Below are 27,737 nucleotides of genomic sequence, written 5' to 3' on the forward strand. Positions count from 1 at the left end.
TATGGAGCTGGTGTTGAGCGACCAGGTGAGGTTCTCCGCCAGGTGAACACCAAGAAACTTGGTGCTCTTGACGATCTCCACGGAGGAGCCACCGATGTTCAGCGGCGAGTGGTCACTCTGTGCTCTTCTGAAGTCAACAACCATCTCTTTAGTTTTGTCTACATTCAGAGACAGGTTGTTGGCTTTGCACCAGTCCGTTAGCCGCTGCACCTCATCTCTGTATGCTGACTCGTCGTTCTTGCTGATGAGACCCACCACGGTTGTGTCATCGGCAAACTTGATGATGTGATTCGAGCTGCGCATTGCTACACAGTCGTGAGTCAGCAGAGTGAACAGCAGTGGACTGAGCACACAGCCCTGTGGGGCCCCAGTGCTCAGTGTGGTGGTGTTGGAGATGCTGTTCCCAATCCGGACTGACTGAGGTCTCCCAGTCAGGAAGTCCAGGATCCAGTTGCAGAGGGAGGTGTTCAGGCCCAGCAGGTTCAGCTTTCCAATCAGGTGCTGAGGAATGATTGTGTTGAATGCTGAACTGAAGTCTGTAAACAGCATTCGAACATATGTGTCTTTATTGTCCAGGTGGGTGAGGGCCAGATGGAGGGTGGTGGTGATGGCATCATCTGTTGAGCGGTTGGGGCGGTAAGCGAATTGCAGGGGGTCCAGTGAGGGGGGCAGCATCATGACGAGCCTCTCGAAGCACTTCATGATGATGGGTGTAAGTGCAACGGGACGGTAGTCGTTGAGGCAAGACACTGGAGACTTCTTTGGCACGGGGACGATGGTGGTGGCCTTGAAGCATGTCGGAACGACAGCGCTGCTCAGGGAGGTGTTGAAGATGTCCGTGAAAACATCCACCAGCTGGTCTGCACATCTCCTGAGCACCCTGCCAGGAATGTTGTCTGGTCCAGCAGCCTTCTGCGGGTTGACTCTGTGTAGAGTCTTCCTCACACCGGCCGTGGTTAGACACAGCACCTGGTCATTGGGAGGAGGGGTGTTCTTCCTCGCCGTCTCGCCATTCTGTGCCTCAGACCGAGTGTAGAAGTCGTTCAGCGCATCTGGGAAGGAGGCATCACTGTCACAGGCAGGTGGTGATGTCCTGTAGTTGGTGATGGCCTGGATGCCCTGCCACGTGCACCGCGTGTCTCTGCTGGCCTTGAAGTGGCTTGTGGATTCTCTGAGCGTGTGTGCGCTTTGCCTCTCTGATAGCAGATAAATGTAAGTCAAGTTGAAGTAAGATCAATTATATTTTGTAGTATTACTTTATATCTAAAACGAATAAAACAGCTGAAAATAGTGCTGCACAAATAAACTCTGGTGTAGTTTTCATGTTTATATCACTACCCGAGGTGTCAGCTCATAACTCGTTTGTACATTTATAAAAATCAGACTAGCAGCCGCTCTTGAAGGAAGATGGGAAGTAGGGGAGTTTGGCCTTTATGTTCACTGCGATGCTTGTTTATATAAGCGTCAGGGATTGTGCGACAAACACACCGGCTTCGGTTTTATAAAATGAAGATCAAGTGCGTTGCAAATGGCCGGTACTTTCAACCCTGCAGCGAGGGACCCTTCAGAGTGCTCACGGTGAACAGTGCAGCCTTCAGGGGTTAGGGATTAGGGATTAGGGAGTAGGGCACAGCCACGATCACTTCAGAAAGGACCGCATGTGAGCGCGGCTGAAAAGTGAAGCCTAAATGTCTCAGACGCCCTCGAAGGCCTGGATGTAGTAGAGTTTTTAACCCCGACTAAAGGCATGTTAGTCTACGGAGGAGACGTCAGAGTATATGTTTTATTTACATAGCCAATATTTTAAGTATACAGTCTATGAGGCTGCATTACTACAGAATGAAGCGCACCGCGTGTGACCAGATGGGTGAGGACCCCGCGCGTCACGAACAAAGCCAAACACTGTAGTAGTCTTTCAACCTGCCTGATTCAAAATAAATTACTGAGATACACTATAAAATTATGTGTGCATCATGTGGCAAATATGTAAACTACACACGTTTCGGAGAGACATTAATGCACCATGTATGAGTCCGAAAGTGCGATGAAAGCCGTTGACATGATGGTCGCCGGTCCGGCGGTGTCAGAGACAGCCTGCTCCCGCACGGCTCGCCTGCCCGTTTCCCGGGAGAATCGCTAACAGAGGGATGAGCCTGCTGCTAGCGCTGAGACACAACGACACACCAAATAAGTCCCGAACCCTTAGCGGACTGCACACAGACTGTCCTGACACCCGGTTCTTCAGTGATTCGTTTGCGCCTGGCTGGATTTAAAGCCTGTTAATGGTTATAAGTAGTTGCCGTGGCTTTTTTTTTTGCAATCCGCTATAGCGCTTGGTGCTAACAAGCTAAACAGGCAGGTAAGTGGCGAGCTAACCTGCTGCTGATCGCCGGTTCTCCGTTAATCAGCGACCGAGCGACACTGTGAGCTGGCCTAGAGACAGCCGCGCTGTAGGAGAGGTAATACTGCTCACGGCTCAGTCAGTCCACTGCTAACCTGCTTCCTAGCCGAGCTGCTATACAGAACGCTAGCTATAAATACACGGCTTTGTTTCCCCTCCCATCCAAAAGTGGCTCGTTTACCGACAGGGTGTCTTCCTCGCTCCTGGCAGTCGGAGCTGCGGCGTTTCTCCTGCTCGGGATTTACTGAAGTCCGACTGCACGCTGTCACACGGGAGACGAGCTGCGGGGCTGAAACAGCGCCAGTCCGTGCGGGCCGCCGCGGAGATCAGCTCGCTGTCCCACTTCAGCCCGTAGCTTAGCGCTCGACAGTCCCTAGTTTAATGGAAAGTCACCGTTGCATTTCGGGAAAAAGGTACAGAGTCGACCATCCGAGAGCGGACACACAGACTCGCTAATCCCACTGAGCCGAGTGTGAAGCTGCAGCAGGACATGAGCACCATGTCTGAAGACAACAATGCGGACAGGTTTATTAAGGTAAGCGCGTTAACTCACACTCCGCTCGTGTAAACGCCTCTGCCTGCGAGCTGAAGCCACTCACTGGTGAGGCAGGCTGCATGATCATAAGACTGAGTGCTGTTTCCTCATCTGTGTCCTCATAGTTATCGAAAAGTTACTTTTTACAGCTATAACACTTGCAGAGAGCCAAAAGGTCAGAAACACAATCTTTTATTCGCCAAGTTCGAGGTGTATAAGCAATTTCTTTTGGTGCACAAACACAGAAGCACAGCAGAGTGCAATACCATGCAGTACAGAAGTTCCCAAAGTACTACAAAACTACACAAACACAACACAGTACACCATAAACACAGCCAGTGAAAAGTGCACATCATGCAGTGCTTATTATATCTCATAAGTCATGAATAATAATGAAGGATAATGCAATTAAAACTATCTTTCTTTCTTTTTTTTAATCAAGTTCTGTATCCTCAGATTCCTAATACAATCATGTCAGAGTCGTAACAGTTTATTTCCTGTCTAACTGCAGTATTAGTTTATTTTCTCTCCCCTGATTAAGGTCCAAACCTTCTTAAGTCACAGATAGTGTAAATAATGTAAATCATTCACAGTTTATGATGAAATGATTCATACCCAGTCCTTGGAACAGTTTGACCTGAATTTGAGTTGGAGTTTGAGCCAAACACAGCTCCGTTAACAACTCCTGATCCAAACTTTGGCACACGCGACTCGAGTAAAGGCCGTCCTCCTGTTTCTCAAAAGTGTCAGAGTGCAAAAATCTGTGTGTACACTTCTCTGCCCTCCGTGTCCTCAAGCACTCCGAAATAGTTGTCGTTGTTGTAACTCGGTGGTGGTCATGGGAAACTGAACCCAGTGCTGTACTCAGAATCTCAGCTCATCAGATCAAGACCAGACCACAGCAGTAAAGTGATTTTAAGTTTAGAGTTTCTGGCAGGACAAATGACATTTTAGATGCTCAGCTGCACAGGAAGCCCATGCAAGGCATCTTAATAACCTCACTGGACTTGGCACTCCATTTAAAAGAAACTGGACAGGAGTTTGTGCTCGTTTGTGCAATGAAACTGTTTGTGCTGCTTTTGTTTTTGAGATTTTGAGAATAATTGCTTTATACCACATTACTGTTGAATTCTTGCACCTGACTGGACAGAAGGTGGTAATGAATTTTCTATACCAGCAGCTCTGACAGTCGTGACAGCTTCAGGGTTAATGACAGCCTTATAATTATTAATGGACTTCCTCTGATACTTTATCATTTCTATAGTAACCAATAAGTAGCCAATAAACGCATTTTTAAAAATAAGCTGTGGTTATTTAATGTTGAAAAAGTATAATTGTTGTGTGTAAGAAGACGTTTAACATTTCTCGAAGAAGATTTCAGTCAGTGCTCTGAGGTAAAGCTGGTTTTCTACTGTGGGGAAAGTCTTCAGGACAGAGAACGTTGTAATCGACCAGTTATATGACAAGCTTCATTTGAGGAAAAAAAAGAAAAAAGATGGTGATGAAATGACTGTTTATAGCTGTTATAGTGAAACTAACATTTCACAATGTTAAATGTAACTATAAATGGATAAAATTATGTGCTTTTTATTTATAAATATGAAAAAGGGCAGGGTTGGTAAACTGCTGTGGTATAAGAGGAATAAAACACGTTGTGATGTGCAGTTATTGTAAAATAATCAGGGGTGGTAACAAACTACAGGGTGGAAACGTACTCCAGTAGCAGTAACTCATGTTTTCGTGTCGAGCCGCATCACACCACCCAGTCGCTGATTATTTTCCTTTAACACTATGCCCTGTCATGCTGTTTTGTCCTTGTGTATTTCAGTACAAGTCTATGGCTGGGAGTGATCTTACACCACCTCAGTCCCCATTAAACTCAACCGCAGACTGAAATCTATCCAAATTACTGTTGTTCTTTTGTTCTGGTTTGTGCTGTATAAATACAGTGACTGACCGGGGGAGCAATATGGACAAAATATCATTATTACAAATTCTCTAAGGAATTTCTACAATACGCAATGTGACGAGAGCAATTTTCCAGTAATACAGTACTGTTGCATTTATTAAAAAAGAAAACGCGCACTCACAGCAACTGTTCAATGATACTTTATTTAACATTTTTTAAAAACAACAAAAAAAACTATTTAACATTCAGCAATATTGAAAACGAGGAGAAAAACCTAAAATTGTAACATTTTACAATTTTAAAGATGAAGTACAAAATATGAACATCACCTTCTTCCAGTCAGTTTGTAATTATAAAAAAAATGTAATGAAAAGGTATCACAATATCTCACAAAAGTGTACTGTGACATAATTGTTAACGATATTGATATTATAGTCATATCTCCCAGCCCTAATGCTTGACACGACTTACATTAATATATGACATGTTTGTTATATAACATTAATATATTACAAACTAAACAAAATCAGCGCATGTATTTAATTGTAATTACAGTGTAATGAGTGGCTTGAATCTGCTATGTTATGTGGGTTTCTGTCAAAATTGCCTGTGCACATAATAATCCATAGTGCCTAAGTCACTTATCCAAAGGACAGATGCTGTTTATTTTCATTCAGTGCCACATAAACTGTTGCTTTATCATTGCGAAACTGTACACCAGACTGTTAGGATGACAGTTTTAGCAGATGGACTCCACTGGAATTACTAAGTGATAATATTCTTGGGGCAGTATTTTTGTCAGGAAGACCCAGTTTCTGTTCACCCTTTCTATCTGACAACTGTTAATGAAATCATGGAGAACTGATCTTGCTCCTGAGTATAATTTTTGGATAGCATACTATATTCTTGTTTCAACAACATTCAAAAAGTTGTTGGCTGATGTATAGCTTTGTAAGCAACCTGGGGCAATCCCTTTTCTTCAGGGTAAGAGAGACATAATCTGTGTAGCCAGAATCAACAGATGAACCCTGAAATAAATCCACCTTCATGCCAGTGCTGTTTCCAGCCATGCCACACACAGCTATGGAGCCTGGAATCAAGATCAAATGGTCGAATAGTCACAGCTGTGTATTGTGTAGTGTAATATACTGTATACAGTGTATTGTGCAGACAAAGTCAGTGGCTATCAGCTCCACCCTCTCGCCGATTATTACCTAGGCAGGGTGAGAGAGTGGTCTGGGGAAACTGTCCTATAGCACACTTGCAATGCAGCACTAACCATCATCTATTTAGCATCTTTCCTCAACCCACTAACATAATCAATAAAAACATGTATAGCATACCCTCTCTTCCACCACGAGCTGCATCATCACTTTAACTCTATGTACCATGACTCACTGTTTACAACCATCTTGTTGTTTTGCTGCACTAGCAATTTGCCTGTATATATTACTGTTTTGTCACTGTCAGCTGTATTTATAATGCACTGTACAAACTGGGGGTGTAATGCAATGCCACTGTCAGTATGTGTTTAGTGCTCAAAATGTTCAAATCTTTATTTGCATATTACTTTAAATTGGAACCAGACATCTGGGGTGGCTGTTTTTCTTTTTTTTTTTTTTTGGACTCTGCTACTATGCCCCAGAAACACTGCAAAACAGTGTCGGAAAAAGGGAAAAAGAAGTCGTTTTCATTCACAAATTACAACAACAAATAGAAATTTGTGGAACATAACAAATCCTGAACCATATGCCTTTCTGGCAAGTTTCCTCTCTTCTACGTAATAAAGTAAGCAAGCAAATTATGTTACCTTTCCCAAATCAGGGAACTGTTGTTTATAGTTATCTTTTATTTGTCCTTATAGGTTTTTACTGCACATGTTGTCACCTGAGCAAAGAGAAATACCTTGTACAAACTGTACTTGGCAAATAAAGTTGTTAAAAATGATTGTATGTAATTAGTTTTAATGCACAGATCTCTTATACGTCAGCTCTGGATACATCGCTTAGTAACCCGACATAGCTCAGTTTCAAGTTATTTAAGAGCAAGTTTACATTTAAAGTTAAGTCAGATTATTTCTATGCCATCTTATTATGCATTACATTCAATGTGTTTAAGTGTATTGTATTTTTATTATTTTTTTTTTAATCACAGCACTGTTTCTTCTCAAATCAGAAGGTGTGCATTAATTTTCTCTAACAGTACGACTCTGACTTTAGTTCCAGCTCGAACATAAACAGAGGGTTTATATTAATGCGCTCGTTTTAAAATGTTATCATTCCTATAGTAATAACTCATTCACGTGTATGGCAGACGATCCACATAGACTTTCTTTTAGAAGATGATTGATATAAAATTTATGGAAAGAGTTTTGGGTGTCAGCGATGTGTAACACTCAGTAAGTCTTCTGCCACGTTAAAGTTTTCAGGACAGAAGACTTTGTACCTTGTAGTTTATTGGCAAAATGACAAGCTGATATGAATATATGATATTCATATATTCATGGGTATATATTACCATGAATATATGACGAACGAGTGCCTGTGTATAGCTGCTGTAACTTAAACTAACTTGTCTTATTGACATTCATTTCATTACATTACATTCATTACATGTCGTTTATTAGTAAGTAAATAAATACAGTGTAATCGTTTGCCAGTTGCTGTGGTATAAGGAGAATAACACACTTATTCAGGGTGGTAACATATCACACAGTGTCACACCCGCCAGGCATTGATTAATTTCTTACAACAGCACAGCCCGTTGTGTGTTATTCGTTACAAAACGTGTGTTAGCTAAAGACGTTCTAAAGGCTTTACAAATGGCTTTTCTAGGTTTAAGCACACATTTCTGTCAGGAGCTCATGGCTCTAGCGGATGTAAATATTTTTTGTGTATTTGAAATAGCAACATTCAATCACCACTACTTATTACTAAACACTGGTCTGCTGTATTAACGTTAATATCACACCCATAGGAGAGCTCCATCTTGGACGAGTACAGTATAAATTGGACACAGAAGCTCGGTGCTGGAATCAGTGGACCTGTAAGGTAAGATTGTGTAGTTTCATTTTTGTCCTGCTTCATCTAGTTGTTTTGTCTCCTGAGTGGAGAACCTTTGCTATAGTTTTTATAACTTTCAAACATAGCAGGGGAATTAAGATAAATATTAGGTTAATATATGTATTAATATGTTGCTAAGTCGACATGCAAAGCTGTCGGCCAAGGATGTCTTAACTCTGACCCGCCCTCTAGTGGATATAGCATCTAGTGTGTTGACAACCTTATAATTTGGAGCGACTCTGATTATTTCAGAAGGAATATTACATCTAACCTAAATAATTATGTGCACTGTTGTGAGTAGATTTATAGAGATTCTATGATTTTTGTGATGGACAATAATTTATAGTTTATAGTATAGGTTATAGTGCACATAACTATTTAGGTGATTTGTAGGACAAATCAAAACAAAAACAAAACTGTTCCTTGCTGTGAAATGTGAAGTCTCTATGGGAAATGTGAAGCTGAAAATGGGATTCACAGGCATTTTAAGTTAGAACCAAGCAAATGTCCCACCTGCTAAGATGAGCTCTCTCACTTTCACAGTCTTCATACTTTTTCTGGCGTGGTTGATTTCACTTCACTTTGACAGCTCGAGTACTCAGCAGAGAAAACAAGCAAGAGCACATGTTCTCGTGTAGAGGTTCGATTGCTCAGTGACTCTATATTGCAGATTGTGTTGGTGCTCTCAACAAAACACAACTGCACTAAGTCTAACATTTCCTCTGTTAGCTGTGTTGCTCAGCTCTGTTGGCGTCCCATGTATAGCTTGCTGCAAAAGAGAATAAACCAAATCCTCCTTTTTGGCCTCCTGTGTATTTGTGGTGAAGCCACATTGTAGTAGGGCAAATTTCTTCTTCTGCATTATCACATATTTGCTTCGAGAGGTAGAGAGGAGGATCATGGGTAAACGTTGCACACAGACGTGTTAGCGCTCAGTCCTCCCATGAGCTAACTACACATTGTGCGCATCTTCGGTGCTGTGCGTCAGGCGAACACTGTTTGGTTGGCTGGAAGGTGTGTAATTGCGTATACAGAAATGGTTTGATGGCACGCAGTGAAAGTTCAGATCAATATTGTTTAATTCAGAGTAATATTGTTCAAAATACATCTGAAATGTAAACAATAAAATGCTAAATAATCTAATTTTTTCTTGTCACATTCAGAACTTTCCTTCATCTATAGCCGAGCTTGTGCCCTAGAACTGCTTCTGAAAGTGTGGTCTGTTGAAAACCTTAAAACATTTCATGACATAAATGGAGGAAAAAATTCTGTAAAATCTCAGTTTAAATATATTAATGCTGTTAGTTTCTCAGAGCGGTGTCTTTAATAAAAACTTCTTCAGTGATAAAACTCTGGCACTGAACAGCAAGTAGAAATGACCACAAGCGAGTTTTTCTCCCTGCGTTTCATGTTTGCTTCACACACTGTTATTTGATCACAGTATTGTCTAATGGATTTATTTACGGAAAACTGCAGTCATGATATTGTATTAATATAAATATATAAAGTGCGAAGCTTTATAACGGCTGTGGTTCATTATAACGGCCAGTTTAATCCTGCAGGTTCGCACACTTTACTTTCTCTTTCTTCTAACAGATTCCTAATAAACACACAGTGCAGGGTGTGTAAATCACAACTCAATAAAAGTAAAATCAAAAGCATCGTCATTCCGTGATTGATAAAATTGTGATTTTAAATACTACTTTTTGTTTTAATACAAATTCCGCTCTTACTGCCGAGTACAGAACACTTCTGAAGTGTTTTCAGTGAGAACTCACTTGAGTTATAATTAATCACACAAGGGTTCCTTTTTTCTCAGCACATAACTCATGTCTGTTATCTTCTATTTATTATTCTTAGAGTGAAACACAGAACTAGCATTGTTTTTCAGCTTTTCTTTGCTCTGTAATTCATTAAATTCTGGTGTAGTTCATGTGACAGCACCTCCTAAGGGACACACACACATTAAGTGCAATATGAATACTTCGCCCTGTGCGAGCGTCAGCGCACGACATCCTGCCATGCTCTCAGAGACGCATACAGAGAAGTAGAAATCAGCTCTTAGCAGTAGAGGTAAATGACAGTGTTTTTCGCAGGTGTGTCTCCTTTAATGGGTTGCTTTTGTCTGTCCATTCATTCTGTGTAAGAAATTCATTGCAATATAATTGGAGCAATAAATTTGTTCATTGCTTAAAGTGGTGAAAGGTCTTGACTTTTCGTGGCTGGAGCTTTCTCCTGCTAAAGCCGGAGCCTGCTGCGTCCCTCCCCCTGCCAACACACTGTTATATTTAGTCGCTGCATTTTAAGCAACAGTGGGAGTTTTTTTTTTAATTAACAGGCAGCGTGAATGACAAGTAAATATAGAACACCCCCTTGTCCTGATCATTTGGATGTTGGTGCTCCACATTTGTTTTTTCTCCCATGTACAGAGTCTTGGGCATCACAGAGGCACTAGAGCTTGTCCTCTGAACAGATATTTTATTGAAGCTCCCAGAATGCTAGGAGCACTTCACCTCATTTTAAAACACAATTAAAAACCTTTGAAAACAGCTAAAAAAACAACTTTTTCACTCACCTCATGACTCCATATCCATCTATCTTATTGTCTCCTCCATTTTTTACTTTTCAATTATTCCTTTTCATTTCATTAAGTGTTATTACTATTTTTATTATTGCCTGCTTTTTATGTGCTGTAATGTATCTGCACTGTGTTCTTTGGTACCTTCAAAGGCACTTAAAAATAAATTATTATTAATAAAATGACAATTTTCAGTAGTTGCTGGTGTATTTAACTATCAATTGTCAATTGTGTTGTTTTGCATTGGTGTAGCTTTTATTATTAGTCCAAATGAAACTAAAGCTGTGCATTTGTTTTGCCTCTGCAGTCATGCAGGTTTAATGTTTAGACTTCCTTACTGATAAGAATGTGAGGTCATGTGTTAATCTTAATTATTAGTAAGTAAATAAGTAAAGCACATGTAAAACAATGCCTGCTGTACACTTTAAACAGATTTATTGAGGCTTTGGTGTGAAATTTGAAACGACTTGTTTAATGATAGAGTTTTATGGCCAGCAGAATGTTGTCAGACAATTAAATTGACATAAGTGATTTCTTTTTTTTCTTCAGGGTGTGTGTGAAAAAGTCAACACAGGAACGTTTAGCTCTGAAGATCCTGATTGACAGACCTAAAGCACGCAATGAGGTACTGAAGGACACATTTATTGACTTCTGACAAAAGTTTTCTGTGTATTTTGTTTATTCATTGGAATCCCATTTTTTTAAGTTGTTGTAGTGTAATTATGCAAAAATGCCTTTGTGGCTAGAAGAATCGGTTACATGGGACAAGTTGTTGTCTCAGATCACTTTCACTGCGAGCAGTGTTGGAGTTGTAGGCATTAACTTCTAGGTATTAGTCATGCTTTTCTGAGATGTCGTGGATATCATATCTTTTTATTACTTTTTTTATTTGTAATAATTATAAACTGCAAGCATAATACATAAATGTATTATATATTTGCATATGAATAATAAACATTATTAATACCAGTTTTTTAAAATGCAACACTACTGTATTGCTGGCAGTTTGTGAACAGAATTGTGTATCATGATGCATATCGTGTATCTTAGAAATGCTTTTGAGAATTGTGATATGATATTTTTGTCATATCCTCCCCAATTCCAATGCATAACCTGAACATAATTTTTGAACTTTTTATAAAAATGTCTGAAGAATAATAAATTAGTTTGGTGTATCTTCACAGTAAGATGCTAAAAATTACCTAGTAACATTGCCATATATTTAAAACAATCTGATGTATGAATATACAAATTAATGTATGAATTTGCATATTGCAAATAAACTAGATTATTGCAAATAAACATTCTACCTGTGTAAACATGCTTTTGATATTGTTTTTTTGAGTGTTGGTCCAGTGTAGTGATGGCTTTTTCTGCCAGCAGTACCCCGACTGTAGTGATGCACTTCCAAAAGGCCCAGCATTTCAATCCTAACATTTATCATGCTCTTTATTAGGTAAGACTTCATATGATGTGTGCCTCACACCCCAACATTGTACGCATCTTGGAGGTTTATGCCAACAGTGTGCAGTTTCCCCATGAATCCAGTCCACGGTAAGACGCACACCATACTACCTGTCTCTTCTTAGCTTATGTGGTCCCTCGTTTATTTTTGTCCTCCGTGCTGTCTTTACTGCCCTTTTTTCCTTACAGAGCAAGATTATTAATTGTTATGGAGATGATGGAGGGAGGAGAGCTGTTCCACAGAATCAGCCAGCACAGGCACTTTACAGAGAAGATGGCCAGCCAAGTCACTAAACAGGTAACATGCTGCAACTTTCCACATGTCTCACACATTGCTTGTGTGTTCTGTATGAGCCCAAGGGTGGAAAAATCATAAATTCATCAGCTAGCCCACTGGGTAAGTGAAAGCTGTAATGTGCTTGCCCAGTCCTGTGTACTGGTTACCTGGAAACTTGTAAGACTAGGCTTGTACCTAATGTAATAGCTGTAACAAATGAAATGTCACGAAATAATGTATGGGCAACTAGTTAGCTAGTTACGTGCATTAATAGAGCATAAGGGAAGCAGTATATGATCATATAGCACATCCTGTTTGCACCCTCAGTAAGAAGTCAGCAAGTCATTGGCCAAAGTTTCAGCTGTGAGCTGTGGTGTTCTGTCTTCGTGTGGCACGTAAAAGATATTCAAGTCTGGCTAGCATTTTTATTTACTTTCAGTAAGTGTAACTGAGGTTGCAGCGTGTAGCAGTAAGGAGAGTCATATGACAGCTTTGTCAATAGAATAATGTACAATTTTGTTCTTGTTCATGTTTTGATTGATCCTCTGTTATCATCTATATAATTAATGTCCACAGATTGCCCAGGCTTTGGAACATTGTCACTCACTTAACATTGCACATCGAGACCTAAAACCAGAGAACCTGCTGTTCAAGGATAATTCACTGGTAAAACCATTTTTTGATGTTGGTTATTGTTAGAATTTATTTATTTTCAGATGGACAACAAATAGCTCTGAGTGTTTTTTTTTCTAATTTGTTTGATATTTAATGAGCAGCAGTAATGTAGTATAATTTATAGAATACTTTATTTACTGCTGTATAAACTCCACCTTGCAGGATGCTCCTGTAAAGTTGTGCGATTTTGGTTTTGCTAAAATCGATCAAGGTGATTTGATGACCCCACAATTCACTCCTTACTATGTAGCACCTCAGGTAATCCCTTTGTTATTATAAATCCCCCATTTATTTGCTCATTTGCCAGTTTTGATATCATGGATTTGACATTTTTCAGGTATTGGAGGCACAAAGACGCCACCAGAAAGAAAAGTCTGGAATAATTCCTACCTCACCCACCCCTTACACATATAACAAGGTGAGAGGCCCCAGGAGAGTATGATGTGGATTTCTCTGTGGAACACTGAAATGAATAAACAAGCTAATAATTAGCCTAATACCTAGTTGAGATGTCCACTTTTGGGGGGGCTTATTTCCCAACTGCTGGTATTCTTCCTTTAATTGACATAATAGTATTTTTATTATCACATTTGCTCTCATTATCACATTTGTTCACATGAGAGAGTTTTGTGAATAAAGGACATGTTGTACTCTCACTTTTGTGAACCCCCCATGGCGAACTGGGTGCACTACTTAAGTACTACTTGGGGGTGGGGGGAGACAAGTTATATAAACTGATCCAGTTAAATTGCAGAAAATAAAAATTTTATTTATTATTTTTTTGCAGAGCTGTGACTTGTGGTCCTTGGGTGTTATTATCTATGTGATGCTGTGCGGTTATCCTCCGTTTTATTCCAAGCACCACAGCCGCACCATCCCTAAAGACATGCGCAAGAAGATCATGACAGGCAGCTTTGACTTTCCTGAAGATGAGTGGAGCCAGATATCTGAAATGGCGAAGGACATTGTCCGCAAGTGAGTGAGGAGAGGAATTTTACATATATGTGTGTGTGTGTGTGTGTGTGTATGTGTGTAATAAATATATATATATATATATATATATATATATATATATATATATATATATATATATATATACATACACACACACATACATACAGTACCAGTCAAAAGTTTGGACACACCTTCTCCTTTTTCTTTATTTTTTATTATTTTCAACATCGTACATTAATACTGAAGACATCCAAACTATGATAGAACACGTATGGAATTAGGAAGTAAACAAATAAGTGTTAAACAACCCAGAATATGTTTTATATTTTAGATTTAGAGGAAGGATGGGTACAAATCCATATTATGGCAAGAAACACTCAGTTAACACTCAGTCAATCCGCAAAATCTCCAGAAATTTGAACGTATCCCCAAGTGCAGTTGCCAAAACCATCAAACGCTGTGATGAAACTGCCTCTCATGAGGACCGTCCCAGGAAAGGAAGACCAAGAGCTACCTCTGCTGCAGAGGATAAATTTATTAGAATTACCAGCCTCAGAAACCACCGATTTACAGCACCTCAGATTACAGCCCACATAAACGCTTCACGGAGTTCAAGTGGCAGACATATTTCAACATCCACTGTTCAGAGGAGACTGTGTGAGTCAGGCCTTCATGGTCAAATTGCAGCAAAGAAACCATTACTTCGGAAGAACAACAAGCAGAAGAGACTTGCTTGGGCCAAGAAACACAAGGAATGGACATTAGATCAGTGGAAACTGTCCTTTGGTCTGATGAGTCCAAATGTGAGATTTTTTGGTTCTAACCGACGTGTCTTTGTTAGACATAGAGAGGGTGAACAGAATAGTGCTGGTGACACTATTGGTGATTTAACCAGCATGGCTACCACAGCATTTTGCAGAGACATGCCATCCCATCTGGTTTGTACTTAGTGGAGCCATCATTTGTTTTCCAACAGGACAATGACCCCAAACACACTTCTAGGTTATGTAAGAGCTATTTGTCCAAGAAGTAGAGTGATGGAGTGCTGCATCAGATGACTTGGCCTCCACAATCACCTGAGCTGGACCAGAGAGTGAAGAAAAAGCAGCCAACAAATACTCAACACCTCTGGGAACTCCTTCAGGATTGTTGGAAAACCATTTCAGGTGACTACCTCATGAGGCTGACTGAGAGAATGCCAGGAGTGTGCAAAGCTGTCATCAAAGCAAAATGTGGCTTCTTTGAAGAATCGAAAATATAAAACATATTCTGGGTTATTTAACACATTTTTGTTTACTACATTATTCGGTACGTGTTCTTTCATAGTCTTTAGTATTAATGTACAAAACAATGTTGAAAACAATAGAAATAAGGTGTGTCCAAACTTTTGACTGGTACTGTGTGTGTGTGTGTATATATGTGTGTGTGTGTGTGTGTGTGTATGTGTATATGTATATATATATATATATATATATATATATATATATATATATATATATATATATATATATATATAATATAAACATGATTGAGAGTAATGCATTGCCAAGTCAATACCTGTTGGTAGTTATAACGGCATTACATAAAATCAAACACAAAAAGCTTACTATATTTATATATATATTTGTAGCTATTCATTTAGCAGACAGTCATGTCCAAAGCATATTTAACTAGACATATATGCACTCAGGAGTGCTGTTGGGGTGTTTTGGTATTGGCATTCAAGTGCTCTTGAAACTGTATTCTTGAGTGTTAATTAAAAACCATAAGAGAAATATAATGTGTTAAAACTAAAAGTCAAATGTAGTGTTATCCTAGTTTTACATTTTTTTGATATAATGGACATTAACCTCTATAGTTTCAAAAGATACTTATTGGAATATGGACTTTTTCCTGTATAGGCAATTTCTTGTTTGCAGTAAGAGACCACTCTGTGCATTATTCCATAGTCATCCATTCTCCACAAGTCTCATGACAACAAAAAGACAAAACAGATTTCAATATGTAGTAATTTTTCCAAAAAGTAAAACAAGAAACCAGGTGGGAATAAGTACACCTTGTAGCAGCCACGCACCCGTACACACGCCGCGCAGCATGAACTTGAACCTGATGGCGCGAAAGCTGTGAGTCCAGGACAGACCCATTTTCTGTTGTTGTTCTGTTTTGTTGAGTTTTTTGAAAGTGTGCTGAAAAAAGTGGACCAAATAAACACGAGTTAGGAGCTCGGGTAAGATTCTTCCTGCCTCCTGAGTCTTCTTCCAAACCCTCACACACTGGGGTTCTACAGTAGTGCTGAAATCCAAGATTGGGGAAGACTCAGATGCCACCATGGAAGCCTCTCCACTCAGCAAGATCCCTGCTGAAGTCCCTCGCCATCCTCCACCAAACCCAACACCAAGCGCTCTTCAAACTGCGCAACGAGCAGTATCTGCACTTCGAAGCCCTCGCTCAGGAGCAGGCCGAGAGCCAGCAGGCACTCCAGAAACGGCTGCAGCCCACCACATCTCCAGCTGTGTCCCCTGCCACCGTGCCACACATGATGCTCACCAAGATGGCCTCCATGGATGATCCAGAGGCCTTTCTGGAACCCCTCGAGTGTGAGGCAGCTGAGTGGGAATGGCCGGAGCAGGAATGAGCTCCTTGCTATGGGGGGAAGCCAAAGGCACGATTGGTGAAGGTGAGGTGTGTGCACAGGGATGTTCACAAGTATCCACTGGTGCCAGTAATTATTAAATTCCCTCGTTGCAGTCACATGACGAGACCCTGAGGCACGCCATCGACCAAATGAGAGTAATTGATGGACAGCAAATTCAGCCTAATATTTTGCTATCCCACCCATATTTTTCAGTTATTAAGGATAGGTTATATTGAGTGACGCAGGACACATGACCTTTTTCATGACCTTTTTTTATTGGCTGGGCATTTGCGGCGCTGATCACAGGTGGAGTGTGAACCCACGAGCCACCTCAAAAGCTCCATTGCTCCCACTTCCAGTGATCAAGGTCCCCTTCGAAAGATAGGAAGCTGTGATACATGGAAGCTGTGCCTCTCTGCAGCATCTCAGCATGCAGCATTGTGGAGGCACTCTTTCATGTTATCTTGGACTTAAACGATAAGTATTGGCAGATTCCCTTGACTCCAGTATCTTGAGAAAAAACAGCCTTTTCCACTCTGTTTGGGTTACACTAATTCGTCACCCTTCTGTCTGGGTTGTTTGGAGCCCCAGTGTCGTTTCAACGTCTGATGGACAGAATCCTCCGTCCGCACAATGCATAAGACGCCGCTTATCTACATAATCGACATAATCATTTAAAGTAATGATTAGCAACAGCATTTACAACATCTGAGGGCTGTCCTGAGATCCTTGAGATGGGTGGGACTCACGGCAAACCTGAAGAAGCGTGCAAAAGGAGAGTGCAAAAGTGTGCACTTTCTCCCTTTTGTTCTGTAGACTGATGTTGGACAGAGGGCTAGTGGCTGTTTTGTCCCAGATGGAGGAGGGGGAGGAGCGCCCCATGTCTGAGTGTCTGGCCATCAAGTGGGCAGTCCTCACCCTTTGATACTACCTACTGGGGTGCCTATTTACCCTATGTTTCAACCAGCCCCCACTCCAATGGCTCCACCGCATGAAGGAAGCCAATGCTCGGCTCCCCGGCCTGAGTATGTATGTGGGAGCCGAAGGGGTATGTGGCAGCAGGGGTGTGGTCAAGCATCAGCTGTGGATGGACAGGAGGCGGGTCAAACCAGCAGGTAACGCATGCTGATTCTCACATGTGTCTTATTACCACCAGTCTATGTATTTGTGTCTGTGTTCTTTCATATCTCCCGTAACCGGCGAGAGAGAGTGTGATATAGCTGGCAGAGCTTGTGACACATACCACACACACACACGCACGAAACGAAGTGTGAACTTGAAATCTGAAAGAGCAAAAGCTGCTGGGATGACCCGAGTCTGGGATGGACCTGTTTTCTGTTGTCCTGTTTTGTTGAGTTTTTTGAAAGTGTGCTGAAAAGCGCGGACTGAATAAATGTGAGCCCAGAGCTCGGGTAAAATTCTTCCTGCCTCCCAAGTCTTCCTCCACACTTCGGGGTTCTACATCCTTATAATTCAGTAACATGTAGAATCACATTTAGCAACGATAACTTGAAGTAAACATTTTCTGTAGGAGTTTTTCAATCTCTTATATAGTTTGGAGAAATTTTCACCCACGCTTCTTTAAAACATTGCTTCAGTTCATTGATGTTTGAGGGCATTCATTTATGCACAGCTCTCTTAAGATCTCAGTGGGGTTGAGGTCTGGACTTGACTTGGCCATTCTGTCACCTTGATTTTTTTTTTTACTGGTGTGCTTGAGATCATTGTCCTGTTGCATGCCCAAATTTCGGCCCAGCTTCAGCTGCTGTAAGAATGGCCACACATTTGTCTCAAGAATATTCTGGTATAAAGTGGAGTTCAACGTTGTCTCAATGACTGCAAGTTTCTCAAGGTCCTGTGGCTGCAAAACAAACCCAAATCATCACCCTTCCACCACCATGCTTGACAGTTGCTGTGAGGTGTTTGTGGTGATATGCTGTCTTTGGTGTTTACCAAACATGGCCCTGTGCATGATGACCAAACATCTCCACCTTGGTCTCACCAGTCCAAAGGATATTGTTGCAGAACTTTTGTGAAGTTCAGATGCAGTTGTGCAAGCCTAAGACTTGCTGCCATATTCTGTTTGGAGAGAATGAGCTTTTTTTCTGTCCACCCTTTCATGAAAGCCATAGTTATTCAAATTCAAATTTTGTCACATGCATAACCATACACAGTACGACTTGCAGTGAAATGCTTTGTGCAACTGTTCCAACATAAAAAGAAAATATAGAAAAATATTAAATATAAAGAAAAATATATTCATACAAAAATATATATATAAAGAAAAATATTAAATATAAGAAAAATATATACATAAATATATGAAGGGATTTATATTAAAAAAAAAAGTGTATAAGAATATATATATGGATATATGGATGATGGCAGCAGCAGTCCGACTTTATTTTTTTTTCCCACCTGGTTTCTGAACGTTGGTTTACTTTTTGGAAAAATGACTACATATTGAAATCTGTTGTGTGTGTGTGTGTTTTTTTTTTTTTTTTTTTTGTTTTTTTTTTTGGGGTCACTCAAGGTTATTTGTTTGTTTATACAAGTTAGTGAGGACCACATCATTGTTATTTAAGCCCTGATAACTAAAAACATAGAACTGAAGGAGTGTATACTTTTATTTTTCTTATCACTGGACCATCAATGTGCTCTTATGTATCAGGTACATTAAAAATTATTTTAATTTTCAATGTGCAGTCCACACTGGAAAAATGGTTGCTCAGGGGTTCTTTGGATGGTTAACAGAACTAGCTTTCTGAAGCCTTTTTTGAAAATAAAAACCCACTGGTGTAAGCATCTACATAGATCTACATAGAGTGCCCACATGAGACCAAACTAAATAAACTGCTAACTGAAAGGGTGCCAAATGAAATGTTTCTAAGTCTGCCTTTCAGTACAATGTGTGTCCACAGTCCAACTTTTTGATGTGTCAGTTGCGATTTCACAGAAAATGACATGCCATCCTCCTACCATCTGTTTGAAATAAAAATAGGGTATACATTAGAGACAAACATGGCATAAGGTATGTGAAAGTTGTCCATCCCTAAGGGAAGTCACTGAAGTATGTATCATTTTTGTTCACTGGTTCATGAATGTGGGAGATCAAATTTCACCTGGAACCAGTCATCAAAACACAAGACCCTTTTAAAGACTATCTGAGCTTGGGTTACTGTCTCTGTAAAGTAGGACTGCAACAACTAGTCAATAAAAGTCAATAATAAACACAGTTGGCCATTAATTTTATTATTGATTGTTGGGACTACGTTAATGAAGCACACTGTGGCAGACTACCTCACTTCACTTAAAAATGTGTTTGATGGAAATGGTGGGGCACATTACAGATATAACAGTAAAGTATTGAAACACTTTACATTACACTACGCTGCTAACCTTGTGACATAACTTGTGTTTTCATGTGAGTAATATTCATTAGTTTATGGGAATGTGAGAAACAGTGGAAGCACTGGTTGAACCGTGATAATTACCCACCTTGTATTATTTTGAATTGTCCTACCTTATCCAGAAAAGAGTTGAGTTGCCTGTATTTGAATTTGTCTGATTGGAATTGAACAAACAGTGACTTGAAATGCAGTTTAAACATATAGTTGCAAAAAAGTGTGCAGACCCATAAAAAAGTACAATCAATCTGATCAATCAAAGCAGTGAAGTGTTTAAATGTCTTAGCAACAAAACCTAAACAATATTGGTTCAATGTCAACAAATATTATTTCCTGACATGTATAGTCACAGTCTTCATTATTAATTAATTAATTAATGAGAAAGACGGATCATTAAGAGAACCGAAACAGGCTTCCTTTAAAAGTCCTAAATGTCATTTTGGACTTTTGAATCAGGAGAAATCCAGCATATGATATTAGCAGATCAGTTTTGGATTGTATTCCCTAAAGTACTTAATATGATGGATTACATCAGTTTACTGTCTTCCTATGTTCAGTGTTTCTGCAGGGCTTTTCACATTGTTGGAATAAAATTGTGAAGCTGTTGGCTGTCTTAAGTTGTATTGGTTTGGTTTTGGTTTTAGTATGTGACTGGGAGGATACTCATCTATTCAACCTGTTTTTTTTTTTTTTCTCTCTTCATACTGTCAGGCTGCTGAAGGTAAAGCCTGAAGAAAGGCTAACCATTGAGGGGGTCTTGGCTCACCCCTGGCTTAATTGCACTGAGGCCTTGGACAATGTGCTTCCTTCTGCTCAGATGATGATGGACAAGGTAAGGTCTGACTGACGCTTAAAAAATACACTATATAAAAAGTAGAAAATATACGAAAAGGGAAGGCTTTACAGTCTTGGATTAATATAGGCATTTAGTAATAGCATGAACTGTGTGCTTCTTGTTTTGTGTGAGCAGGCAGTGGTCGCTGGAATCCAGCAAGCCCATGCAGAACAACTGGCCAGCATGAGAATACAGGACCATAACGTCAGCCTTAAGCCTCTCAGCTCTGTGAACAACCCCATTCTGAGGAAGAGAAAGCTGCTAGGGTAGGTTTATTTCTCTGCTTTTGTGCTTTGCCTCAGTAATTAGGTCACCTCATTTTTCAACCTGGATATGATCAGTTTTTATTTGGGAATCATTCGCAGGAACATTTACACAAGAAGTGCGGTATTCGTGAAATGTTAGAAGGAAAAAATTGTTCGTATTCTGATTTTTTTTTTAATGGAAGTTTATATATAATAAGACTCACTAATGTGAACCTCGGCTGAAAGGCTTTAAATCATATAATTGTCTTGAGTTACTGCAATTTTACATACAAATTTTATTTATACATGCACAGCTTATTTATTTCCCTTGCATGCAGGAATTTAATGAAAATTTGGCTGTTGACTAGAAAGAAAGCTGTCCAAATGAAATCAATAAATAAAGACAAATAAGACTACACATTTAAATATGACAGAAGAAATGGGGAAGAGCTGGTGTGTGCTTGTGTTAGCTGACATGCTGTAGTGGCTCAGATGCATTACTGGAAGATCTAGCTCACTCTGTAACTGAGTCGTCATTTTGCCTTTTTCAGTTCTGCGAGCTTTATGGAGTTGCATGACTAAATGCAAATCAGCTGTGCTGTGAATGTGCTTGGTAATTTTCTAACATGTGCACCTGAGTATGTAGAAAATTAGTTTTACTGACACTTTTGTAAATCTGGTGGTAATTTTTGGTGCAGTTAGGTCTAGGGAAACATTTACACACAGCTAAATGATTGAGAAATTAAGCCCATTGTCTGTATAGCAAGACATTATTTATGATTTTATCATTTAACTGAGTACTTTAACTTGAGTACTTCAAGAGTGTCTGCTCTGCGCTGTAATCTATAGGGCAGGGGTACTCAAATATAAATCTTGGAGGTCCACTCACCATGCACCATAATATTTCAGCATCAGATCAAGCTTTCTTGTGTTTGCCCAAGACCCATGCCATTCTATGTGACTTGCTCGTGCTGTGTCATTGTTTTAATCATTATTCTGTTTGTAGCCTGATATGATGATTTTACCTGGTGTATTTTTGTGGTTCCCCTGTTGTGCGGGTAGAAATTTGCATGCTTGGTCTCAGTGGCCACGGTTTCATTACAAAGTAAGCACATCAGCTTCGTGTTCCTCACAGGGAGAATAAACGCATATTTTTTTTACTCCACTCTTCTGAAAATAAATGGTTTTCACTGTTGACTTTTCTTTTCTTGGTACTGAGCAATTTTAAACACGGTGAAAGACAAGTAAGAAAAAAGTGAAAAACAATAAGAATCATTTTAGGGGGAAAAAAAACCCTAAAAATAAAAAAAATGTACAATAACCTGTGTGCACACCCATATACTAATACTTAGTTGAAGCAGCTTTAGATTTTATCACGGTATTCAATCTTGTCTTAGCAATATTTTGCCATTCTTCCTTGCAGAAGCATTCTAACTCTGTCAAATTGGCTCGGCGTCTCCTGTGCACAGCCCTCTTCAGGTCACCCCACAGATTTTTTGATTGGATTTAGATCTGGAGACTCTCTCTCTCTTTTTTTTTTTTTTTTTTTTTTTTCTCTTCCTTCTTCCTGCATATTATGGGCAAAAATTTCAACTTTGGTCTCATCAGACCATAACACATTACCCCGTAGCCCAGACATATGAAGAATTCAGGAGATTGTTGTCACATGTAGGGAGCAAGCAGTACTTGCCAGAAATTGCCACAATTCTTTATTGTTGCTTTAGGCCTCTTGGCAGCCTCCCTGACCAGTTTTCTTTCGGTCTTCTCATCAACTTCAGAGGGATGTCCTGTTCTTAATAATGTTCTTTTCTCTACTTGTTGATTATTGTCTTTACAGTGTTCCATGGTATATCCAGTGCCTTGGAAATTTTTTTGTAACCTGCTCCTGATTTGATATTTTTCAACAATGAGGTCTTGTACCTGCTTTGTAAGCTCTTTGAAGCCCATGGCTTTTCCAGATGGAAGTTACCAAAAAGATGTCAGGAAAATCCTGTAGGGACAGCTGTACTTTATTTGAGGCTAAACAGTCACTTTAAATGATGGCAGGTATATACTAATTAGCATTTAACATGAGTTTGAATGTGATTGGTTGATTAAAAAACACTGCCACATTCCCAATTATAAAAGGGTTTATACAAGCTTATACAAGCTGGAGTATTTCTTTTTTTCCCTAAAACATTTCTGGTTGTTTCTCACTTGATTTTTATATGTTGTAATTTCACAGTAAAGATGACATGGTTCTGAACATGGTTTAACTTAATTTCTTTCTTTTTTTCCTTACGATACAAAAAATTGCCATTTTAACAGGGGTGTGTAGACTTTTTATATCAAATGTAGCTATAAATGTCTTTTGACTAGCACAAGCTATTAAACTGAACAGTGTGTTAAGTTATGTTTGTTGGCACAGAAACTGATTCACAAGCTTCGTAATTGGAGGAAATGAAAGGAGAGCATGCAAAGTTTGATACGGATTGCCAAGATTAGGTTTTTTTTTTTTTCCACTCCGAGATTTTGTACTCTGTCCGTAATGAAATGGATTTAGGTCCAGAGTCCACCTATTGAGCATCGCCACTAGAGCGGTTACGGCTTTTGCCTGCTTTAAAGGAGACCTGCATTTTGCAGGTGTTTTTATCCAAAGCATGAGAATTAAAATATATTCCCAGCAAATATGACTGGTTTGTTTGTTTGTTTTTTGTTTATTACTATAGTACAAAGCCTAATGATGGCTTCTTCATTAATGACCCCGAAAATGGAGCAGAAGACTCGAATGTGGCTCTGGAAAAGCTACGGGATGTTATTGCACAGTGCATCCTACCACAGGCTGGTAAGTGAGTTGGCTAAACACACATACGTACACCAATAAATGGAATATGGGCATGCCACATTTATCTTGTCTGTATGCTTATTTGGGCCATGATTCTGACAGGAGAAAATGAGGACGAGAAGCTGAATGAGGTGATGTATGAAGCGTGGCGTTTCAACAGAGACTGCAAGCTGCTCCGTGACGGCCTGCAAGGACTGAGCTGGGATGGTAAGTAGTCAATAATAATAATAATAATAATAATAATAATAATAATAATAATAATAATTAAAACTTTCAAGAGCTGTTGTTCACAATTAATTGTACTGACTACTTTTTATGTTACTGTAGGCATTGATGATGTTTGCATTTTTCAGTAATTTCATTGTGAACAAACATTTCATTTGTTTTTTCTGCTCTCTCAGGTAGGGCTTTCTCTGATAAAGTGGATCGCTTGAAATTGGCAGAGATTGTGAAACAGGCTATTGAAGAAAAAACTAACTTGGAAGACTCCCAATAGAAAGTGCTGCATTTGTATTTCCTTTTGTACTGTTTATTATAATTGTTCTTAAGCAAATAACTGTAAAGTGTAATTTTATGTAAATTGAAGCGCCTATTTTCCCCCTTCCATGGACACACTCGCAAGCCTGTTGTACAGCTGTAGATAACGCCAAGTTGTTGGTATGATTACTTTTTTCTACAGACGACAGTGAAGAAACATTTCAAAAAGATTATTTTTGTTTTTGCAAGGAAAAAGTACCAACTGAGGCAGTAGCCCTTTGTAATTCATTTACGAGATTTATTTTTATTTTTATTTTTGTTTTAACAATGCTTGCAAGTCTATTTATAAGAAAAAGAAAGCTGTTTTACCACAAAGCTTACAAAGGACAAATTAACATATGGAGGCTTCTTAAAAAAGGTTGAGGTGCGGGTCTGGCCAGAAGTTAAAGATGAAATTGCTACTAAATATTATTCCATATCACATCATATCACATAATGCAACAACTGTGAAATATAGCATCAAATATTAATCCGTCGTATTCTGCTCCCTGAAAATTATAGCTGTTATTTAAATTGGGATGCTAGATAATTTTTCTCCTATATATCCCAAAATCTGTTACCAAGTTAAGCCATGCTGGCATAATTTTTCTCAAATCAACTTCATTTTTCGCTTAACTCCAGTAATTATTCCCTTTAGTTCAGCTCATACGAGGCTGTTTGGTGAATTACGACTTAACATTGCAGCCTTCCTCGGCTGTGTTTGTGAAAAGAAACAAATAAATGCTGTATCTATTTTGATCTTCTTTGATGAAAGTACATTTGCATGAGCAGTTTTTCTGGTTTTCCTAAAGCATCAGGGTCATAAATCTTAATTGGTAGTGTGTGTTCATACAAAGCAAGCTTCTGATCATAACCTGAACAACTGTATAACATTTGACCTATATAGTTATAATGTGTATAACGTTTGTGTCAGTCTTAAAGTCTTAGTAATTTTACAGAAGATGCCACATGGTCCCTGGTTAGGTCTCATCCCCAAGCCAGAACTGCACATGCCCAGATAACTCCCCCATTGAAAGATGTCTGTTAAATTATAATTGTTGTGTGATTTAGTGGGATCTAGCAAATGTGACTGTTTTTCATATGATTTAGTGAAAATATACTAAAGGATTTTTTTTCATTCAAGAATTATAAACTGGGACCTAATAATACGTTCAGTGTCATTATATGAAAGCCAGATGTAATAAGCTGTTCATGAAGACTCTTTTTACAGTATATCTGAACATTCTTATAGACAACATCAAAAAATATGTAAAGAAATATGTAACACATGTTGTATTAATCGTTAGACTCTGATGCTTTGAGAAAGCCATTTGAGTTATTATTACCTAGGTGATATCACCTAAATATATAGCTAAAAATAACATTTTTTTGTTGTAGCAACAAGTCCCCAAATAACACTAATCATGAGATTCAGCACTACCCTATCTTAGGAAAATACCAACAGATTTTTTTTCTCTATAACTAATCCTCATGTCATAGAATATATGTTAAGTCCTAACTTCATTGTTAAATACATGCCTTCCTCCAGCTATGGGCCCACAAACACAGTACAGTCTACCTTTAACATTTTACAGTGTTATTGTAAAATGTTATTTAAATCACAGTAAACAGTTTTGTAGAATCATTAGTTGTTGAGTTGAACCCAAAGATTTCACATACCCTGTGGATCTGCTGATTGCTCTGTAAGAAATGACTAAATTATTCTAAAATGTAGCAATGCACCTGGGGAAGCTTTCTGAAGACGAGTGATCCTCTGTATGTAGAACAATCTGCTGAGCCATAGTCAGTTTGCCTTATGCCCAGCCCTTTGCAAACCATGACGAAGCAAATCATAGCGCTAGAGGCCTTTTTTTTTTTTTTTTTTTTTTTTTAAAAAGCAACTGCCATCTTAATATGGCAATATTTTGTTCTCTCTGAATTAGTCGGAAAGGTCTTGTGTCTGTACTAGGTTTGCTACTACTAACAAGACCCATGTGTTTCTAGTGCTTCCAGTTTTTTTTTTTTTTTTTTTTTTTGGTTTTGTTTTATTGTATTTTAATTTATTCCTATCTTACCCTTTTATGATGTGGCACATGAGCACTTACTGTCATTTCATGATGGAACACATGTAGACCTGTACCTCAGACAGTATTTTATTTTTATTTTATTTTTGGGGGGGAGGGGAGGGGGTGTTAGGGATGTTCTGACCATGCTGAAATATTTGTATTAAAGGAATTCCTTGCTAAAAATTGAAAATGTGTGTATGGTTATAAATTATATATATCCTTTTAGTTCCTCAATAGCCGTATGAATTACAGGTATTTCCTACTGAGGTGTAATCTGACTTGGGCCTTTAGAAGTCAACCAAATGCCACTTGATGCACTTGTAATGCAAGATGTTTTTTTTTTTTTTTTCAGGATGACTGCCATAGACTCTGCCAATGGCACTGTCTTAAGAAAAACAATTGCACACAGTACCATAAACAAAGTAGTTCTTGGAATCCAGTTGCCTAGTCCCTGTGTAAGGGAAGACCATGTTGACTTAATGGGCTGCTATAAAGTTCAATAGTAAAGACTCATGGCATGGCCAGGGTCCTGACGACACATTGCCAGCATTGAACATCCTATTCAGAAGTTCAGTACTAGAGCAATACAGTATTCGGATCCAAGCCGCATGGGCTCATAGGTAGTCCATGCAGGTCTCGCATTAGGTTGAAGCAATCAACTGGGAAAAAAGCAGCCTCTAGTGCATTTGCTCAAAGGCCAGGCTGCTCAAAGATTCTTAAACCAAAAGTAGATCCCACAGTGTTGAGGATGGGGGTAGAATTGAGATTGGTCACTCTTCCTATAAATATCATACTGGGCTGAATTTATTGCAGACCTTATATCTCTTTGTAAACCTAGTTTTCAGTAGCTGTGTAATGTGGCAGAACAGAAATAACTTTCATGCATGAGGTAAGGGGAATTAGGATTCTTCTTTCCAAGAAATCACACATTCAGTTAGAAACACTGGCTAAAAACCTCTAGGATTTTCCCCCTTAAGATGGTTATAAATGTTTTTGGCATGTATAGTATTTGATAAAAAGGCAAATCTTTTATAGTCAAGTTTGGTTTAATCTAGGATTAGCAATAATAGTATATAGTCATGCTACTACAACTGTAATAGTTTTCCATTTGTTCAAGTAAAATTAGTGAATTTCCCAGTAATAATGGAATTTTTTTTTTAGTTATCTGAGTAAATAAGTCTGGCTACACTGTGACTGGCAGGAGTCATAGCCAATCACGAGAGACAGGCTGAGAGAGCTGTCCTGAAAGGGGAAAAAAGGAGATGAGAAAGTGAGAGTCTGATACTCGACTACAGGAAAAAGGATTCAGGATTGATCAGTGCTGTCAATTTGGCATATTTATGTCTAAATTTCA

The 27,737-nt window shown here is 39.1% G+C and overlaps 1 protein-coding gene across 1 annotated transcript; it reads left to right on the top strand.

The window, feature by feature from the left end:
* The first annotated feature begins 2,118 nt into the window (after positions 1–2,118).
* On the top strand, positions 2,119–26,214 carry mapkapk5 (MAPK activated protein kinase 5). The gene is made up of 15 exons (XM_026940018.3): positions 2,119–2,459; positions 2,589–2,936; positions 7,822–7,895; positions 11,035–11,110; positions 11,942–12,039; positions 12,139–12,247; positions 12,803–12,892; positions 13,064–13,159; positions 13,239–13,319; positions 13,689–13,876; positions 20,609–20,729; positions 20,868–20,998; positions 23,686–23,801; positions 23,904–24,008; positions 24,203–26,214. The coding sequence occupies exons 2-15, from the start codon at positions 2,892–2,894 to the stop codon at positions 24,295–24,297; spliced, it is 1,425 nt and encodes a 474-aa protein (XP_026795819.1). The 5' UTR covers positions 2,119–2,459; positions 2,589–2,891; the 3' UTR covers positions 24,298–26,214.
* Positions 26,215–27,737: the final 1,523 nt, after the last annotated feature.

The sequence above is a fragment of the Pangasianodon hypophthalmus genome, chromosome 24, assembly GCF_027358585.1.
Source record: "Pangasianodon hypophthalmus isolate fPanHyp1 chromosome 24, fPanHyp1.pri, whole genome shotgun sequence".
In the NCBI taxonomy this organism is placed as follows: domain Eukaryota; kingdom Metazoa; phylum Chordata; class Actinopteri; order Siluriformes; family Pangasiidae; genus Pangasianodon; species Pangasianodon hypophthalmus.

What these genes read in the sequence shown, in the direction of transcription:
- mapkapk5 (XM_026940018.3), top strand. Translation starts at nt 2,892, where the DNA reads ATGAGCACCATGTCTGAAGACAACAATGCGGACAGGTTTATTAAG. An exon ending in CCCCATGAATCCAGTCCACG is followed by an intron (nt 12,040 to 12,138) that starts GTAAGACGCACA and finishes TTTTCCTTACAG; the next exon opens with AGCAAGATTATTAATTGTTA. An exon ending in AGGAAGAGAAAGCTGCTAGG is followed by an intron (nt 20,999 to 23,685) that starts GTAGGTTTATTT and finishes TTATTACTATAG; the next exon opens with TACAAAGCCTAATGATGGCT.